General features: G+C 40.2%; 1 protein-coding gene across 1 annotated transcript in view; it reads right to left on the reverse strand.

The window, feature by feature from the left end:
* The window catches only part of SMCHD1 (structural maintenance of chromosomes flexible hinge domain containing 1), a 123,344-nt gene that overhangs the window by 90,804 nt on the left and 10,913 nt on the right, over nt 1–21,627 (reverse strand). Inside the window, exons 4-17 of the mRNA XM_015413929.1 lie at nt 13,834–13,916; nt 13,618–13,748; nt 12,132–12,246; nt 11,522–11,641; nt 11,076–11,242; nt 10,436–10,529; nt 9,868–10,078; nt 7,795–7,921; nt 7,492–7,675; nt 6,524–6,721; nt 6,231–6,344; nt 3,666–3,772; nt 3,413–3,495; nt 3,188–3,301 (exon numbers count right to left, since the gene is read on the reverse strand). Of these exons, the coding sequence (XP_015269415.1) occupies nt 3,188–3,301; nt 3,413–3,495; nt 3,666–3,772; nt 6,231–6,344; nt 6,524–6,721; nt 7,492–7,675; nt 7,795–7,921; nt 9,868–10,078; nt 10,436–10,529; nt 11,076–11,242; nt 11,522–11,641; nt 12,132–12,246; nt 13,618–13,748; nt 13,834–13,916 (1,848 nt within the window). The remainder of the gene's footprint in view (nt 1–3,187; nt 3,302–3,412; nt 3,496–3,665; nt 3,773–6,230; nt 6,345–6,523; nt 6,722–7,491; nt 7,676–7,794; nt 7,922–9,867; nt 10,079–10,435; nt 10,530–11,075; nt 11,243–11,521; nt 11,642–12,131; nt 12,247–13,617; nt 13,749–13,833; nt 13,917–21,627) is intronic.

The raw sequence follows: 21,627 nt of genomic DNA on the forward strand, positions 1-21,627 counted from the left end.
TGATACCTTTCTTATATATAGGATTAATAATTGCAAGTCCCCAGTCTGTTGGAATCTGAGCAGTGTGGTCAATATAAGTAAAAAGTCTGGCCAATAACGGTGACCACCAGTCAGTGTTGCTCTTGAGAAGGTCTGGAGGAATAAAGTCACTGCCAGGAGCCTTCCCATTCTTTAACTGCTTAATCATTAGGGTAATCTCTTCTGATGTAACTGGGGGCCTACTAGGCAGGGTCTCTAAAGGGACTATCATGGGAGAGGTCAGCTGTGGATCACTATATAACACCGCAAAGTGTTTCTCCCAACTCTCAGCGGAAATAGTGTCTGCCATCGTAATACTTTTGTCCCTCTGCACTCCAGACACAAACTTCCAAAATCCCACATTGTCTCTGTTCTTTGTAATCTCTATTAGGGTTTGCCACCTAGTTAATACGTGGGCCCATTTTTTTGACTTTAATAAAGCCTTGTAGGCTTTTTTACTGAGCTGGAAGTCATTTAATTTATTTGGATTTGCCAAAGATGCTTTATAACTCACTATAAGATTCTGCTTGGCCTGAAAACATTCTTGATCAAACCACCTTTTATGAAAATTTTTATTTTTATTATTTCGGGGCATGTTGGGTCTTGTTAATATCGGATCAAATAATTTAATAAGATCACTATAGAGAGCCAACAAACAATCACTGTCCACTGGAGAATTTATAATCCTAGAAAAGAGTGCCATGCCCTCTGCTGAATGTGATTGTGCAATACATTCCGCATTAAGTGCGTTATTCCATTTAGTTTTTATCTTAGTATCAGCAATCTCCTCCTTTTGGGTCATCCTGATACACGAATTTGCCCGTTGGACTTCAGAGACCCAACTAAAATTTAACGGAAAATGGTCACTTTCAGGTCTTGAATCAACCTTAAATTGGGACATCTTTGGGAGTAAGTCTCCAGAGATTAAAATATAGTCAATTGTAGATCTTTTTTGTCCTGAGCAAAATGTTAGTTGCCCCGGATAATCACCCTTAACTGAGCCATTTAAAATAAATGTTCAATTTGGAGGCCAGGTGAATCAGATATAAACCAGAGATATTTATCCCCGGATCTAACGAGGCATGATTAAATGAAAGTTGATTAATTTCGAAATCAGGACAGTCAAATTTATCAAAAAGTACTACATTATTAGGACCCAATCTAGCATTTAAGTCCCCCCCTATAATAAGCATCGCATGAGGGAATTTTTGGACACATTCCAATTTAAATTGTTCCACCTCCTCCCAAATTGTTCTTGTTAACTCCCGAGACGGTTGTGGTTTCAAATATAGATTGATACAAATTAACATATGTCTGCGGAAAGTCATCATTACTGCAGCTGCCCATTTATGTCTACTATTAAGTTCATTAATAGATATGTTCAAGGAACAAGAAATAAATATTCCCAGACCACCAGATGGGGAAGGGAAGGGGAGGCTTTTGAAGATGCCTCCCCACCCTTTTGCTTCCCCTTCTGACATCACTTCTGGTGATGTCAGGAGGCATGGCATATGCTAATGGGCTATTATGCTAATAGCCTATTAGGTATGCTAATGAGCTCCTGCAGCTCTTTTCCCACAAAATGACCCCTGGGCACCACAGTAGGATCCAGGACCAACGAAACAGGTGGGCCCTTATTGTTGTTCACCAACCTGAGCTTTGTGTACACGGGGGAGGGAGGTCTAAAAGTTTAATCTATGAATAGCAGACACCAGCAGTCTAAGACTGACAGGGCAAAATGGATATTTTCCCCTACATAATACTCTTTTGATAGTGCATTTTGCCCACGCGTGGTCCTTCCAAGAGTCTGCCCAATTATTATTTCTAATTCTGAACTATGGCCTCAGAGTGTGGATCAAAAATTCTCCACAAGGGTTGCATGTACAGATAGGATGTGTTTTTCTACAAGCCCCAGGTTTGCGGAAAAATATGTAAAAAATCACACTGTGGTGTTAATAAACCTTAAAAATCACAGAAAAGAAAAACAGAAAAAGAATACTATTGTGAGCTCATGAGACTACACTGTGAGATCCTAGGGCTAGCGAATTGCCAACCAATGTTACCAAGTCTCAGTTACAGTCAGCACATCCTATCTGTAAATGCCACCGGAGGATGGAGGCAAGACAGGCTAAAAAAGGTAAAGGTAGGAGGAAGGGGAAATAAAGCTGGAGGGAAGAAGCGTAAAAGTAAAATTGTAAGTGGCGGCAGAACTGCTGTGGGGCAAATGGAATAAGGTAGGTAGGTAGTGTGTGGGAGAGAAGGGGGGAAAGAAAAGTGAACACATGAAGCTGCCTTACACTGAATTAGAGCCTTGATCTATTAAAGTCAGTATTATCTATTCAGACTGGCAGCAGGTCTCCAGGGTCTCAGGCAGAGGTCTTGTACGTCACCTACTGTCATATCCTGTTAAATGGAGATGCTAAGGATTGAACCTGTGACCTTCTGCATGTCAAGTAAACACTCTACCAATGAGAGAGGGGTTGTCAGGGGAAAGAAGGATGAAGACTGGAGGAGACCAGAAAGAGGTAGACGGGTGGGTGGGAAAGAAGTAAAGGCTGCCAGTACTGTGGGGAGAGGCAGAAGAGGAAAAGAAAAGCAAGAGGGAGAGGGAAAGCAAGATCACCTGTCCTCAGCAAGTCCTAACAGGGTCCCTTGCTTGTCCACCTCTACTGGCCAAGTCTTCAATCTCTGCTTGAGGTTCCAAACCCCCTGACAAGCACTGGTAATCCATCTGAAATGGCTGTCATAAAGTGAAGCAACTTGGGATGGGCTAGAGAGCAATCAGAACTTGGACAAGGTTCAAAATGTCAGCTTGAGAAACCCTTTGTACTCAAGCCCCTTCACACAATGTAGTTTCACTGGTATTCTCACAACTATATTGAAAAGTCATTTAATGGTGATTGCATTTTAAATGATCTATGGCTAGACTAAGACTACACATAATTACTACTTGATTTCAAAGAAACTTGTCTATTTGAACTATTTCCATTTAAATGTTAAAATCCTTTTGACTTTGCACCACATATTCCACATATGCAACATTACAACAAACAGGACTTTAAATACTCTGCCCATGAGACTTACCGTATTACTGTGATGGCAGGAACAGTTTCAATTCACATTAATAAGACAGAAAATTCTCTAAAGAAAAAATAATGTGCATTCTTACAATGTAAAATAACCTTGAGTTCCACAAGTAGTTTCTTTGATCCCCCATGACTTGCACCAGGAAGTTTTTGCATGGCTTCCCCCTTTTTATTCACTATTTCAATTCTTAATGCACCTGTAAGAAAGCAAAGTCACAATAATGCATGTAAAAGAAATTCAAGTGATCTTCTAAGACATTACGAATAAGGAATTAATATTAATTAAATTGTCTTGCAAATTAGAATACCTATAGTAGTCCCTGCATATCTGGTTTCATTCGGTGACAATTCATCTCCTTCAGGCCATGTTACCGACAACTTATCAGGAAGCCTAAAATAAAGAGTTGTGGTTGTAAACTACTTTACTACAACCAAACGAATATTAAAATGTTAACATTTTACTTTCAAAATCAAGGAAACAGAATTTTAACAAAATATAAACAGCAGAAATCACAGATTTCTGAATTTCTGTTAGCTCTTCATTAGCCTACATGATCTTACTTTGCCATTTCCTCCTCAATATACTTCTTCACTGCTTTGTCCGATGCTGAACGATCAAGTTTGCATATTGGAATAATCTTTTTTTCATCATACAATGCCTGAGGTTCCTGAAAAATTAAGCTGTTTTTAATGACTGCCTTTTAACAGTGACGCAAGGAAGCATGGTATTACTAGTCTCAGTGTCATTTTACAGAAGACATTAAAGAACCCAAATTCCTCCAGCATTAAGGCAAACCACCATTCTTCCTAATTTTTATTTATTTTTCTAAACGTTATACTTGTCATTGTTGCCCATCCACTCGCCTGTTAATAAGGGGCTTGGGATAGGCTGTCCCCTCTATCCTGCCATCAGCAGGTGGGTGACAGCAAGAGGCTTGAAACAGAAAGCAGGGATAACATACCTCTGCTTCAACCCTCTATCCCTTCTGATGCCCAGCTGACTGGGAGTGGTTGGTTCCAAATGTTGCCGTTGCTTTGTCATCCTCCTCCTCCTCTTCCCCCTGCTTCCTTTCATCAGCAATATACCAAAAAAAACCCCTCAGTTGAAATACTATGATCTCAGGTCAGTTGGCATTTTTTCAATAGGGGTGTCCCTCTACATTTTTAAGGGTTTAAAAACACACATCCCCTCATTTTATAAAAATTTTCTGCAAACCTATGGGTGTTCCTGGATTAGCAGAAAGATCCCCATTATGTGGACTCTTCTTTTGATCTGCATTCTGGAATCTTGTTCAAAATTATATAAAAATTAAATAACCAATTGCAGGTTTTTAGTTGATTGCTGATTTCCAGCTGTTATAATCTAAATGAACGTATATATCACAAAAGAAAGAGCTTCCTTTGGTATTATTCCTTTCATCTCATTGGATCATATATAATAATCTTTTCTGGTAGCCCTTTACTGGGGATGCCAGCCTCCAAGTGGGACCTGGGGATCCTCCAGAATTATAGCTCATTTCCAGACACAGAACCAGCACTGCTCTCAGATGGCCATCTAGTCTTTGCGTAAAAACCTCTTCAGTTAGAGTTCAGATTTGAGATGTCAATGAAGTTTTTTGTCTCCCCTTGAGGTTAACAAACTAAACCCATCTGCATGATTTTAGTAGAACTTCACAGGTACTTCCGATTTGTTCTTTGCTTACCAATCTACATAATGTCAGTGTAATACTTTATTTTGAATGTGGACTGATGTGTGCAGTACTGTGCCTCATAACAAAGAGGGGGGGGGGGTAGAATAACAGGCTCCAGTAAGATGTGTCTCATTTTACATTTATCACCACTAGTTATCTTTTTATTGAAAGAAGGATTTATCAAAGTATCACAAGGCATGTATAGTATTGTGTACAGAACTATGAAGTCTACAAACATCTGAATCTATATTTCACATGCTTTTCAGCTAAAAAAATATGCAAACTATCACACAGAACATGCGGCTGGGGGATGGGACGGGACATGAGAAGAGACGTTTGTGGTAATGTAGCAAAAACGTCTGAGCTATGTAGAAAGCTACTTCATCCCTGAGGTTTGCAAGTAGAAATAAATCTCCCTAGAATACCACTCCTTACGTCAATAAGGTAGATGCAATAGGTTGGAAAAAGTCACAGAGGAGCTTTTCCTATAAATTGTTATTCGTGTGAAACTTTTAGACACCAACATCAACACGGCCTCAACTATGGTGGGCTTTCCCACCAGTAGCCCTTTAGAGAAGAAGGGGGCAGAGAAAGGGCGTTGCAATCCTTCTCTCAGTGCCATGACAATTACAGGTGCCCCGCACCTTCCTACACCAGAGGAGCGTCAACATCTTCCCTTGTACCTCAATTTCTCTCTCACCCATTGCTTGGCACCTTTCTGGAGGTCAGAGGAAAACTCTCTCTCTCACGTTGGTGCTTCCTCCCGTCCCCCCATCGGGCGCTCAAGTTCATGTTCTAGTACTCCATGGCATTCCACACAGTTTGGCTCATTTCCAGACTACAGAGATCAATTCCCCTGGAGAAAATGGATGCTTTGGCACTGGCACTCGGTGGCACTGTACCCTACTGTCCTCCCCAGGCTCCACCCCCAAATCTCCAGGAGTTCCCAACCTGGAGCTGGCTTCCTACCTCCCACCAGTGGCCAGGGCAGACCTGGGAACTCTACCCTTTGCAGAAGTTAAAATCCCATATCCAGTGGGAAAACTAGTATTGCTCTTGCCTCGCCCATCCTATGCTCGAGTGCTGGATTTCACACAGGGCCTGTTTTTTGAGTACAGGTTCCCACGCAAATGTAAAATCCAATACATCAAGGTCAGGCAGAAGCAGCAGGTCCAATCCCAGCCCATTATGATGTTGAACTTGAGTATCAACACAGGGCTACAGTGACAAACTGAAACAACAGACCAAGCAATAAAATAAATAAAATTACTAGTAGTTATATTTATATCAACAGTATTCATCTTAAAGCAAGTTTCAGTTTACAATTATGCCATTATTCAGAGTGCCCTATCTTTGGATTTCAAGAAATGTTTACATGATATGAATCTATTCAATCACTCACTAGTTTAGTTTAAAATGTCAGTAATTTACTTACCAAAGCTATCTGAACTTCTCCCCCAGTAGCATACACATCACCATCATGATCTCCATATAAAAAAAAATTCTGTATACTTCCATGGAATATTCGAACTGTTTTAATTGTTTTTATCTAGAACAAAACCAAATTTTAAGCTGCTTTATGTTTCTGTTAAATATATTCTTTACTATGCAATTTACTTCAAAAAAATATTTGGTAGACCTATTCAATTAACATAAATATGTAGCAAAATAATACAGTATTCTAAGGAAGTATTTTAAAGTGTCTGCAATCCTCAATAGTTAACTTACCAGCTGCCCAGTTTTATATGTTTTTCCATCCCATTCTATTGCTGAGTATGTTGCCCAAGGACTCTGCATTCTTTTTGAAGGCTGATCAGTGCGCGTAATTATTCCTTTAAAAAGAGTGAATTTTATCTGTTTGTCATATTTTTCATGGCAGTCTTTGAGCCACAATGTAAATTCTCTGTCAATTTTCATTCTCTGCTCCTGTGAAGAGTTTTATACATGCATTAAAAAATCCAGACTTGTTATTTATGATGCTATTTGTATACATGCTTCTTGTGGACCTTAAAATCTGTGAATATTTAGTGTTTTAAAATATTTTAATTTGAGATTACAGATTTAAAATCTGGTACTGTCAGCATTCAAAATGGAAGTTATCAGTACCCCATATATTCATGTGCCGTAATAAAATATTACAATTTGCACCTCATTTTCCAAAGAACACCTACCAATGTTCAGCCTCAATGCGAGGGCGATAAGGCAAAGGAATGACTTGCTCAAGGCTAGCTATTAATCATTAATCCAAGTTCTCACATATAAATCTCACATACACTATACTGGTAATCAAAATTGTTGGAAATTAATTTTTGAACAACTATTGCGATTAAGTCTTAATGTTTATTTATTAAAAGAACACACCATAACTGAACATACTTAACATATGAACCCAGTTACCGTATAAGAAATTAAACCAACAGAAAGAAGCTAAGAGCTTTTTAAAAACAAAACAAGAAAAATTCTTGACTGGATCATTTTTCCAAATCTATTTACCGTATTTTTTGGACCATAAGACTCACTTTTTCTTCCAAAAAAAGTGGGAGGAAAAGTGAGTGCGTCTTATGGACCGAAGGTTCAGAATTTTTCCCCCCGTTTTCCTCCTTTAAAAACTAGGTGCGTCTTAAGGTCAGGTGCGTCTTATGGTCCAAAAAAATGGTATTTAATTCTGTAAAGTAGATATATTGAAAAAGTATTACCTGTCCATTGACAACTCTGGTAAAAAGTGTATCCTTGTCTTTTAACTTTAGCTCCAAATCCATGAAAGTCAGCTTGTTTGTGCTGACCTGAAATTTATCATTTGTAAATAATACTCCAGAAATTCTGTTGTAACATTCGAATGGGACAAGCCCTCTTTTCTTGGGAAAACCACACCACTCAAAACTTCAGAGAAAAATACAATAATTGGAAATTAAGAAAAATATGTACCAGTGCTAGCAAATTATTACATTACTTACAAAACATTATTAGCTATATATTAATGCCACTACTGTGCATCTTACACTTCCACAGTTGTGTAGGGTATTAATCTTCCATTCCAAAAACATTCAAAAATAGGTCTCTTTCCTCTGCCTCCCTTTTCTATTAAAAAACATTCATCTTCATTATCATCATCTTCTTCTTTTAACCCTAAATTAAAAATGGTGAGATTAAATTTATGCAGGAATTAAAAACAAAATGCATTATGCAAACTGAACCACTGCAGATTCATACAAATTCATATTGTATACTTTAAGTCTTGAACTGGTACCTGCATTGAGCAACAGACAGGATGAGTGGTAAAAAACTGAAGCCTACTCAACAGAATCTCTTGATATGAACCTGTGCAGCAATAGCACTCCTCACAGCAGCAACTCCCAAGAGTCCCCCTAGCTCTCAAGAATATGATCTGTGATAGCATGAGCCTTTCCTGCTGCTACCCCACTGCTATAAAACAACTTCCTGGATGGGATGAGGCAGGCACCCACCCCTGGGGTTTTCCAGCAAGACTTTAAGACTTAATTTAATTTAATTTAATTTAAAGGAGCTCAAGGGGAACTTGGGTAGGCTCTTGACTTAACTGTCTCAATCATCGGTTTTAATTAACTGTTTTTAATTATGCATTTCAATTAATAGATTGTTTCCGTATTATACCTATTGTTGTCACCTGTCTTGGCTCCCCCCCCCCCAAATAACTAAAGGTAAGACTAACTTTAAATGAAGTACATAAATGAAGTTTGAAATGAAGTAAATAAATAATTACAAGACTTATGGGAGGGATCCCAGCTCCCCTTCATGACTGAGCCCAATGACGCTCCAGGCCACACCACTCACCATAGATCTCAGCCATCAGGTCTTCTGAATCACTGTGTGTTTTTCTGCACATGTGTGGACAATGCTGTTTTATTTGGGGGTGTGGGAATTTAACCCCCTTATGTATATATATATGTGCGTGTATACATTTTCACTTTCTCACTGCACAATCAGTATTTGTCCTTGCCTCCTTATGACTTGGTGACTGTATAGCCCTCTCTTGTTTTACCTTTTTAATTTTTTCATCATCTTGAGAATACTGTATTGAAAAGTGCCTCTAATCTCTGTTTTAATCAGTTTTAGCATAACAGTATGCTAAACGGCATTGCTGTCTCATCAGTATTACTAACTGCCCATTATATTTCCAGCAAACCAATAAAACTTATTCAGCATGGGTTAATAAGTTCAACAGCCTAACACTCCAACTGCCAGAGGTGATATAATCACTGCCAAAATGTCAGAAACCTACTCCATTACCTACCCTCTACATCATTAAGCTCCTCTGTACCTTTAAACATTGTCCTCTGTAGGTACAGTTCAGATGTAATGCCCAACCATGGATTGTCACAAGAACATACTTTTGGGATCCTTTGGATCACATGCTCCTCTGACGATGGCAAGCTAATTATTTAATTCAACTTCCATGGCCTACTATAATTTCTATTATATCTGAATAATTAAATTATGAGAATGAGTGTCTACAAAATTCAACACTCTACCCAATTTTTTTTTTAAAAAAACAACCAAGTAGGGCATAGCAACATCCTAAGAAAATGAGAAAAAGCAAGCACCCACTAACATAGAACAAAATATGGAGTAATTACAGAGAAGATATTAAAGTTTTCCTCTTCAGTCACCAAGTCTTCTATTTATTAGAAGACAGATGATCTGTTTTATTCAAGGAACTAAAAAGAGCCTGCCAAGGGTCAAATTAAGCTCATAATGGGAAAGGAAGGACATGTCAGATAGATAAAGTCAGGGAGCTGCCTGAATTCCCATATAAACCAAACTGTTCGACAGCAGCAGCAGTGGCTGACATGACCATTGTTGCTGGTTAGAAAACAGGTAATTCACAATATTAATTTATATCCTTGCATGCCATCGATTACTGATATGCAAAGAATCTGCAGTTCAGAAGGTATACTTTAACATAAGAATTTCACAGCATGTTTAACTAATGCCACACACCATTAAATCTAGTAATGTTTGGAAACATCAATTAGTTTACCAAATTGAGGCTGTCTTATTTGAAAGTCAGCTAGCATGAACGACTTTTGACTTACTTGAAGGAAAGCAAGGATCTTCGGGATAGGTTTCTTTATCATACAAGAAAGGATGGTAACGAATAATGCCTTCCACTACACCTTCTCCTTCGACTTGAGCCTTAAACTCAAAACTATCAGCAGCTGTATTTATATATAAAGTTTGCATATCATCTTTGATTTCTCTAAGATTCAAAGTCTTGGGTATCTTTCCTTTTTCAAACATTGAAATCTAAATAAAAGCACAATTAAATGTAAGTACTTCTGAAACTTCCTTATCATAGACTTCTATGGATGAAATTAACATGAATTATCAAACCACTTAGTAAATATAATGAATGGGTTAGAATTATCAAACCACTTAGTAAATATAATGAATGGGTTAGATCCTCACAGTCTGTTCCATTTGAAGGCTCTTAAATTGTTAGAGCACTTCCTCATGCTGCAGGAATTGACTGGTGTGATCCAGTCCATCATTCTCGAATTTTAACATTTACCAAATAATTCAAAATAACATAAGACGATAGCACATAACTGAAAATTATTGTATTTAATAATAATTATACAATCATATTGATACAGGTTTTACCTCAATATCAATACTGTTGAAAGCTCCCAATTCCTTCACTGGAGAGTTATTTTCATTTCCTTTTGGTCCATGTATATAGTAATGATATATGTGTCTGCAATATTAGAAGTAAGAATAAAATACAGAGCAAAATCTAAATAGGCACTATGGAATATTCCATCAGACATTTATTTGTACCTTAAATTATGTATCTAGAAATTGCTATCTCTAGTTTCAACCTGCAAGCATAGGTCCATGTTCCTGGCTACTACTAGAAATCCCATCCAGTGTCAGCCAGGGTGGCAAATAACACTAAACCATAGTTAAGATTAATTGTGATTTGCAGTGGCCTGTATTAACAATCAACTAACTATGGCTAGTTTAATTAAACAGTGGTTTCACATTGTACTTGAACTGGTCCAGTGAGTAAGGTCTGCCAGGGTATGAAAGTTCTATTACTTCCAGTGCATGAGCAGCAAAATTGTATATGGAAGATACACTGCTCTTCACACTCCTCCCAAAAGGCTCCAAGCCCCAAAGTACTTTTATACGTCCTTCTGTCTACTACCCTGACATAAACACCTGGGACAGTTTTCATGTTTTGTGGGAAATTCACAATAAAAGCTTAGGATAGGATGACCTGGAGTAAAAAGCAACTCACGCCAGTTGCCTTGTCCAATGGTAAAAGTTGTTTCTTAAGTACTGCACATGATCTGGTTGCACCCCGGTAATAACAACTGTAGTGAAACTTTCTTTGTTCTTTTCTTCCATGATAACATTGAGCAGGAATCGTTCATCATCATTAACAATATGGGAAGAGTCAGATGGCTGAGAGAAAAGTAGATTAAAAAATTGAGGTTACATGACAAGAAACACGATTGACATCTAAAAGTTCATCATGGGATCTAGTATTAGGAGCATGAAACCTACAAAGCTTATAGATCTAGGCAAGAATTGATCCTATATTTTTTTTCAAGCTGTATACCAGAAAACTAGCAGATACAATTCATATGATGTCCAAATCCTAATAAGTGATAATATATTGCAAGAGGAACTTTCCAACTGCTTTGTATGTGAAAATAAGGCACTCAAGTGCCATTGCATTACCTTTCTGTTTCTAATGTATCCACTGTATATAGCTTCTTTATTTCTCTCTTTATTTTCAAAATCTTCTTTAGAAAGGACAAGTTCATGAACGTCTTGAGCATCTGCAGGCTTGCTTATCATCTGTTCAAGATTTTAAAAAATCAAGTCTCACAATTAGAACTAACATTGGACATGATGATGCCCCTGGCGAGACAGAGCACTTTATATGTAGCAGAAATGTGCCACATAGTAGATGGAAACACCAAGCTGTGTTTGTTCTAATACAACTTAGGTGAAACTCATACCCCATCCAACCATGCCATGATGTACTAACATGTCAAAAAAAAAAGAATGAGTGATCTCGCCCCACCCCCAAGTGAACATCCAGAAACTCAGGCCCTCATATGGAGTACTCACCTGCAGTGAGTAAAGCATTACTTCAGCCTAGCACTTCCAAGTATTAGGCTATGGTCTATTTGGAAAAAGAGTACTATTGCTGACAGTGGGGTGGGAGAGGTCGCTTACCAGAGGTTACAGAATGATGAAAGGGGTAAGGAAGGCAACACACAGCATCCCCAGCAACGGGACCATGTTACTGGACCAAGTTACAAAAAGATTCAATGCTACTTACTCTGGCTGACTGCCCAACAAAAAATGCTGCTTGTTTTCCGCCGACTCCAAAATATGATATGTCGCTGTTTAAACTGCGAGGTACGGAAGCAGGCCGTACATATCCTGAATGATCACTAATGTCAAAGTCAGATAAAATGAAATGTCTAGAACTGTTTACCAAATGTTATTCAACTGATCACTGCTGAAAACATTACCAATACGTAACTATTTGTGATCTAGATAAAAATGTGTAAAATTTACTATAGCATAAATAGGTCAAAAATACCCCTATCACATGTTTAGGGATACCAATTTAATTTATGGTATCTATTAAGACACTGCACATAATTATCACAGTTACCTCTGTGAATATTACCACATATCTCATCATCTGCCAGCTTCTAGAAAGATGTGGCAGAACAGAAATGTTGGTATTGCTGATGCAACTGTTGCAATGTTAGTAATCCAAAAATACTAAATAAACTTAGAAGTACTGAGAGCCACAAAATTTAATAAATATGAGCTACTTTTTATTCATTGTTCACATATTGACCATTTCTGGAAACATACTGCAAGATCTTTTCTAAACTTGCCTACTCAGTTGAGAAAGCTAGATTTACAGGAGTTTGCAGACTCATACTGGGAACGTTTTGGGGGTGCATGCTGACATGCTGCCTAACCATGTTCCAACACTGCTTCTCCAGTTTTGTCCCTGAATCTTTTCTTCTTCAGAGAAGACATCGCTCTCCCCCCTACTTATACTGATCTCTACAGTTAACTGAGTTTTAATATATTCACCATCAGATATGTTGATTCTGCTCAAACAGCACATTGTCATGAGTCAGCCAGGGCTCAGCAATAGTGAAAATGCCTCAGGAGAAGAGAACTCCTCGGGACAGTTCACAAAAGCTCACCAGCAGGCAAATGAGCTGCAGGCTCATCAAGATTCACAGCCAACAGCTGGTGCAGAGCTACTGACACCCTCCAGCCCTGGTTCAGCAAGTGAGCCTCAGTTGGCCATTCCCAGCCCACAAGTATCACCTACAGTCTTAGAGCAGTGCAGATGAAGGCTGAGATCAGAGCTACAGACAAGATGGCAGTGTGTGCATCTCCTGGCCCATGCCAGCTGCTTGCTGATAACAAAGGTGAGTAGTTCCAGGATTGCTTCTGAGCAGCAATTCTGACCCTTAGGCATGTGGCTTTAAAAACAGCCAAGAGAGGCTGTTAGGAGTGGACACAGCATGTACCATAGATACTGAACCACTGACGCTGCCTTGCCTGATTCTTGGAATCTGACCTTGGACTAAACAACTCAACTTTGCCTGTCTTCTGGAACCCTGACCATGGATTAAACGACTCTGCCTTGTCTGACCACTGGCACCTGATACTCGGAGCCTGCAAGCCTGTACAGAGTTACTAAGAGCACAAGTCATGGAAGTCTTATACGAATTTCCTAAATTCATCACATTTACGTCTAAATATCATAAATATCAGAATTTACTAACCTTTCAGTGTCACCATGTCGTGTGAATTTTGACAACCGATACACAGCCCAATTATTAAGCTGTTTAGAAGTCATGCCTCTTCCATTATCGATAACAGCAACAGCTGGCTTTCCCTGGGCATCATCAAATAACTTAAAAAAGAAACAGCATATAAAGATAAAGATACTATGAAACAGTAAGCCTTAAAAATATTAGAATAACTCCTTAGTATCTTACCAGCTTTAACTGTATGCTTCGAATTCCAGTATTTTGAGAAGTAGCTGATAAAGAGTTATCAATTAATTCTGCAAGTGCGAATGCTAAATTAAAAAAGAAAAGAAAAAGTTTTCTTTTAACATGCATCTAAAAGGCAATGTCCCTTTTCTTTATCACTCTCCTCTTCGATAATAGTACTGATAGATGTTTATTAGAAACTTAGTATCCCAATAACTGACACATATTAACACAGATATAATAAGCCACTACCATTAATCCCCAATCAAATATTCTCATATTTGTATAGCTATCACAGTCCTCAAAGCAGTTCACAACAGACAACACTATAATGTAAAATCAAACCGAAAAGGTATAATGAGATAAATAAATATGGAAGAAAATAACCTCAGGTGGGAAAGAATTCAATGGTTAATGGGCCATCAGTGAAATACAATGTTCCTTGTCTATGACAATCCATTTTCTGAAACTGATGGGGCAGGACCTGATGAACAGAAAGAATCTAACTGCTGGGAGTGGGAAGGAGGAGGGGAAGAGAAGAATTCCCAGATCTGGTACATTTTATAAGATGCAAAAATATCTATAATGAAGTAGAAAAGATGACTGATACCACATCTGGAGATATCAAGACAAGAATTTGGAAATCACAGAATTAGTTTCAAAACAGGGTCAGATAGAAGCGAGATGATTTGTAAAGATGATGCCGAAGCAAAACAGAAAATAGGGCCCTCAAAAGATGTTGCGCACATGACAAAGAACCTGACAGATCAGTTGTTCTTCCTATGCATCTGGCGCCAAATAAGACCTTCACACACTATACATTTCTGAGTGCCTCCACTTTCAGAACTTATGCTGGCAGCATAAGCTAATGGACAATCTCCTGCGTAGCACCCCAACTGCAGAATTCCCTCTCCATACAAATCCACATGGCAGGCTGGAACTATCCAGTTTGCACTTTTAACAGTGATCAGACTTCGCTTTGGCTGCTTTGTCTGGCTTTGACTGAGTCTGTTTTTAACAGTTAGTGTAATTACATAGCCTAATGAATTTTAAAGATCTGGGTGACAAGTATGTTCTAGAAACTGTAGTCCCCAATATCATGCATTATAGGAATTGGTATCCAGAATGCTTTCAGCACCCAAGGATGCTGGTTATTTAATTCACTCAGAGAGGGAGGAAAGCAGGAACAAAGGAGAGTGGAGCCATCAAAAATGTTCCCTTCTCTTCCAAGATGCCTCCAATTGTTTGTTGTCTCCGCTGCCTGATACCATGTTTCCCCGAAAATAAGACACAGTCTTATATTTATTTTTTCTCAAGAAGACACACTAGGGCTTATACCACAAATGCATAGAAATCCTGCATTCTTTTTTTTGTCTTTTTCTGAATTTGAAGTTTTATCAACTATGTGTAAAATGCAGGGCCCCCCCCCAATATAACATTCATAAACTTTTACCATTACTGTGATTCTACTGTGATTAATATTTCCTATAACAATTCATTTAATGTCTGTGATGTAAATGTGTGTATGCCTTTAAGTGAATCTTCAGAAGCCAGTTTCAGTTTCCCCCTTCAAAGCCTGCACTGGAAGGGCCTCACTTAGTTCCAGTTCAGGGTGTGTACTGTGGTTACAAGTGTGTGTGTGTCTGTGTCTTCCCCACTGGAAGAAATAAAGAAGCCTATTATTGAAGCTGCCAGACTCTCCTGCGGGTTGGACAGATAAGCTTATTCCTACACACCAGACCCCATAGGATATTACAATGTCTATTAAAATATACTAGAACTGTCAAAATGCAGTTCCAGGTCTAACAAAATTATAATACTTAAATTAATACTTAGTTAAATCCAAAAGATACTGCTACCTATTGTTACTATTTCACCAATATAGAAAAAATCATACCAATGTATAGATCTACGCTTGAGAGGGACAATATCCATTATCAATCCCAATAAACTAGTTTAGGTTGCTTTGATAAATTTGGTGCAGTTGTTAACAAGGAGAGAAGAAAGGACTTCTGGTGGGGGGTAGTGTTTTAAGCTGTCTCAGCACAATCTATTTCCAGTGAAACAGAAAAGAGCTTGAATCGTTCAAACAACCACGAGGTGGAATGAAGAAAGTGCACTCATCTCCATTTATTTGGAAAAAACGAGTGAGGAGAAATAAAATCTAGAATTATCTACTGAGAGAAAGAACAATAAAAGGAAAGTTCAGTCATACTGATTGAAAATGTTGAACCCACCAATCTAATATATTGCCCTATGTGGATATTTACTATGTATCCCAAGGCCTTAAGACTTTTTTAAAACAAGACTTTTTGCACACAGGCATTTCATATTCCAATCCTGAAAGTGCTTACCATGTCCTATCAACAAAATTTCTGGATTTTAAATTCTTTACATAACATCCCTTGCTACTGAGTAGCTATCAAGAAGTTTTTTACTTGTAGCTATTGGAAGACGGTGATTTGATTACTATAACATACAATTTCAGAAGCTATTACTTCGTTCTTCTTTATATTGGCCCAATCCTCCTCCTTCTCATCATTTGACCTTAGCTATTTAACATCTTTGTGTTTGGTTACCATAAATTACAAACGAAAGCGCTTATCAACACACTCTATCTCTGTGTCAAAAAAGAAGGACAGTTTTGTCAATATTTACACTATAGGTCTGCCACTGAGCTATAAGTCTCTGACATGATAAATATATATAACAACATTCTCAGCAAATAAGCTCAATTTAAACGAGCTGTACCCTAAAGGTACACCATATTTTAAAAAAGGGAAAGCTGAAGAAAATTTAAATGCGTATGTAGGCATCATTGTGGTTATATGACCTAGTGAAAAAAGCTCATTGAAAAAGCTACTGATAATTCTACAGGAATGTAGATGAGTGACAGGATTTGAGATCAATCAGCCCAAAACAGAAACAACAGGTTTTAATTTTCCACAGGAAGAACACAGCATATTAGAAAACTACAAGGGCTGACAATAAGAACAGCCCTGTACGGATCTGTGCACTATGAAATATTTTAAAAAGAGACAGAGGGGTAGAGCCATCTTAGTCTTTTGTTAGTACGTTAATGGCTAACAATATGAATATTCTCCCCCAAATTTATTTTCCGTTACAAAAATATAACAGCTGTGCAAGGTGGGAGGAAGAAGATCTAAGAAGTGAGCAGGAGGTTGGAGCACTGTGGGAAGCCGCACCGGGGGGGGGGAGGGTAGGAGGGTAGGATGTAGAAGTATAAAAGTTTGTGAACTATGTTGGATTTTGTTTATTATATCCTAATAAAACATTTTTTTAAAAAAAAATGTAACAGCTGTTAGTTTCATGAAAGATCTCAAAGCTAGCAATGAGAGACGAATACTTTTCTGGGAAAGAACCAAGAATATCCTTCAATATAATCTACATTGTCATCTATCTAGGCAACAGAACTGCCTACCACCTTTATGAGTTTTACAGTGCAATCCTAAGGAGGAGATGTAAGTCCTAAGGGAGCCAACAAACCATTATGCTGGTGTATATCAGATGTACACTCATGTAAGTTGGAGTTATGTGGGCACAGCACCCCAGTGCTACTGTGCTGCTCTCAGCCACAGCTATAGTCCCACAGTGGCTGCCCGTTGGCAGGCCAGTGGCACAGGTCCCTGCACCAGTGTGGAAGTGGGTGGGCTGGGGGGGGGTGCCCATGCAAGCCAAAAACTCAAGTGCCCACCCACTGGCGCAGCTATGTGGAAAAGACCCAGAGGAGCACAGGATGCCGACTGCGGGTACAACCAATCACCTCCCTCTTCTGCAGTGGCCAAGGCCCCTCCCCAGCACCCACTTAGATGTATGCAGTGCCACGGAAGGCTTAGTCAATCTCCCCATGGCCCCAGGGAGGTGGCAACTTGAGTCATCAGACTTTACTGTGATTTGCAGTGAAGACCTACAACACCTTCTAGAACTAACACCAAAAAATGATGTCCTCATCATCATAGGGGACTGGAATGCTAAAGTAGGAAGTCAAAAGGTAACCGGAATAACAGACAAGTTTGGCCTTGGAAAGCAAAATGAAGCAGGGCAAAGGTTAACAGAGTTTTGTCAAGAGAACACACTGGTCATAGCGAACACCCTTTTCCAACAACCTAAGAGACGACTCTACACATGGACATCACCAGATGGGCAACACCGAAATCAGATTGACTATATAATTTGTAGTCAAAGATGGAGAAGCTCTATCCAGTCAGTAAAAACAAGACCTGGAGCTGACTGTGGTTCAGATCATGAGCTACTCATTGCAAAATTCAGTCTTAAACTGAAGAAAATCAGGAAAACCACGAGGCCATTCAGGTTTAACCTAGATCGCATCCCAGATGAATATACAGTAGAGGTGAAGAATAGATTCAAGGGTCTGGATTTGATAGATAGAGTGCCTGAAGAACTATGGACAGAGGTTCGTGACATCGTACAGGAGGCAGCAATCACCACCATACCAAAGAAAAAGAAATGCAAGAAAGCAAAGTGGCTTTCTGAACAGGCTTTACAAATAGCAGAGGAAAGAAGGAAAGCGAAAGGCAAAGGCGAAAAGGAAAGATTTACCCAACTGAACGCAGATTTCCAGAGAACAGCAAGGAGAGATAAGGAGGCCTTCCTGAATGAACAGTGCAAAGTAATAGAAGAAAACAATAGAATGGGAAGGACTAGAGATCTCTTCAAGAAAATTGGAGAAATCAAGGGAGCGTTCCATGCAAAGCTGGCCATGATAAAGGACAAAAACGGTAGGGACCTAACAGAAGCAGAAGAGATTAGGAAAAGATGGCAAGAATACACAGAAGAACTATACAAGAAAGACCTCGATGTCCTTGACAACCACGACGGTATAATCACTGACCTCGAGCCAGACATCCTGGAATGTGAAGTTAAATGGGCCTTAGAAAGCATTGCTAACAACAAAGCTAGTGGAGGTGATGGTATCCCAGCTGAGCTATTCAAAGTCTTAGAAGATGATGCTGTTAAAGTGCTGCACTCCATTTGCCAGCAAATTTGGAAAACGCAACAGTGGCCACAGGATTGGAAAAGATCAGTATACATTCCAATCCCAAAGAAGGGCAATGCCAAGGAATGTTCAAACTATCGCACAATTGCACTCATATCACACGCTAGCAAGGTCATGCTCAAGATCCTACAAGCTAGGCTTCAACAGTACGTGGATAGAGAACTACCAGAAGTACAAGCTGGGTTTCGAAGAGGTAGAGGAACGAGAGATCATATTGCCAACATTCGCTGGATTATGGAGAAAGCAAGAGAGTACCAGAAAAATATCTACTTCTGCTTCATTGACTATGCTAAAGCCTTTGACTGTGTGGATCACAACAAACTATGGCAGGTCCTTAAAGAGATGGGAGTACCAGACCACCTCACATGTCTCTTGAGAAACCTGTATAAGGGCCAAGAAGCGACAGTTAGAACCGGATACGGAACAACTGATTGGTTCAGCATAGGAAAAGGAGTACGACAAGGATGTATACTGTCACCTTGCTTATTTAATATATATGCAGAGTACATCATGCGAAATGCTGGCCTGGATGAATCACAAGCGGGAATTAAGATTGCTGGGGAAAAGATCAACAACCTCAGATATGCAGATGATACCACTCTAATGGCTGAAAGTGAAAAGGATCTAAAGAGCCTCTTGCTCAGAGTAAAAGAGGAGAGCGCAAAAGTGGGCTTGAAGCTCAACATCAAAAAAACTAAGATCATGGCATCCGGCCCCATCACTCCTTGGCAAATAGAAGGGGAAGTCGTGGAAGTAGTGACAGACTTCACGTTCCTGGGATCCCAGATCACCGCAGACTGTGACTGCAGCCATGAAATTAAAAGCCGCCTGCTCCTTGGGAGGAAAGCGATGGCGAACCTAAACAGCATGATAAAAAGTAGAGACATCACCCTGCCAACAAAAGTCCGCATGGTCAAAGCAATGGTATTCCCAGTTGTCATGTATGGCTGCGAGAGTTGGACTATAAGGAAGGCCGAGCGCCGAAGAATAGATTCTTTTGAACTATGGTGCTGGAGAAGACTCTTGAGAGTCCCTTGGACTGCAAAAAGATCAAATCAGTCAATCCTAAAAGAAATCAACCCTGACTGTTCCCTGGAAGGCCAGATAATGAAACTGAAGCTCAAATACTTTGGCCACCAAATGAGAAGGGAGCACTCACTGGAGAAGACCCTGATGCTGGGAAAGATTGAAGGTCAAAGAAGACGGGGACGGCAAAGGATGAGATGGATAGACAGTGTCATCGATGCAATGAACATGAAATTGAGCCAACTTCAGAGGACGGCGGAAGACAGGAGGGCCTGGCGGGAGATGATCCATGGGGTCGCGAAGATTCGGACTCGACTGTGCAACTGAACAACAACAACAAATGTCTAGGTTGAGCCACAACTCTGTCTTGGACTGCTTGGTTCTGACTGTATGACAGGAGCCCCACCCCATTTGTGACTCCCCTTGAGGGCTGTCTAATGACACCTCTGAGAGCGAGGGCTCTGACCCAGGGATGCCCATGCTTGAGTGGCTGCAGATGGTTGTGCAGGTGCCACTGGTCTCCCGTCATACATAATTGTCTGTAGCACGGTATTTGCTGACTTTTGGTATTTCCTACTTACCGTGGGTCCTATTTTGGTTTTGCGAACTCCCGTCATACACAGCAGGGGACCAGCACCACCTCACACCTGACTTTCCCCCCTACTCGCCTTGCTGGCTGCTATGTGAAGGGGAGATGGGCCAGTGAGTGGGCTGGGTGAATGAGCCAACAGGGTATGGTGGTTAGAGGGTCGGGACTAGGATCTGGGAACTTCAGTTTCAAATCCCCACTTGTGTCATGGAAGCTAGCTGCATGATCTTGGACCAGTCACACAGATTCAGCTTAATCTATTTCACAGGGTTGTTGTAAGGAAAAATATGGAGAGGAGAATTTTGCTTTGGATCCTCATTGGGGGAAAAGGCGGGATATGAAATGAATGAAGTAAATAAACGTGTGCTTGCTCGGGGGGGAGGGCTCTGTCACCCAGGGGGAAGACATCTAGGAAGGTATCACTGAGAGGGTGGAGGATCACAGGGTCCCTGGAGTCAATGGCTGCATGGGAGCCAATGCAGTGGGCAGGCTCAATGTCTTCGGAGTGGAGTGGGCATTGGTAGGGGTTAGGGTTGTAGCAGGGAACTCAGAGTCCTTACTGAGGCCCTGCAGTGGAAACCAAATGGGAGTGGCTGAAGGCCTGCTTTCTCCTGGGCCATGGAGAGAATGGTGGCATCTGGGGTGGCAGCTGCCAGGCACCTGGAGGGACTGCTGTACGTCACAAGGGACACCGGTGACAGCCAGATGTGCTTTGAGAAAGGATGCACTCAAATGAAATACAGGATCCCCCACTAGGAACAACGGGAGATGCTGGAATGCCCACTGGATATACTGGGAGCCAGGAATGACAATCAAATTGCATGGGCTGCATGGGCTCCACTGAAACACATTTCTGCACACAAAAGTTACAATGAGTGCAGAATGGATTTAGAATGACAGTATCTGGGCGCAGACAGATTGCTCTGGGACTGGAATAACAGTGCCAGAGTGGAATGACAGTCATTCTAGTCCCAGAACACCTCTGCTGCACTGAGGAGGCTATTGAGTGATCTGTTGGTGGCACTGCATGTCCCCACATCTGAGCCCACCCCATTTGCCCCCTCACCTGCTCCGCTGGTGGTGGGGTGGCCAGGGGGATGGCCCGGGGCAGTGTAGCTGGGCTGCTAAGAGGAGCCCCCACAGA

This window comes from Gekko japonicus, unplaced genomic scaffold, assembly GCF_001447785.1.
Source record: "Gekko japonicus isolate JY-2015 unplaced genomic scaffold, Gekko_japonicus_V1.1 scaffold1763, whole genome shotgun sequence".
Taxonomy (NCBI): domain Eukaryota; kingdom Metazoa; phylum Chordata; class Lepidosauria; order Squamata; family Gekkonidae; genus Gekko; species Gekko japonicus.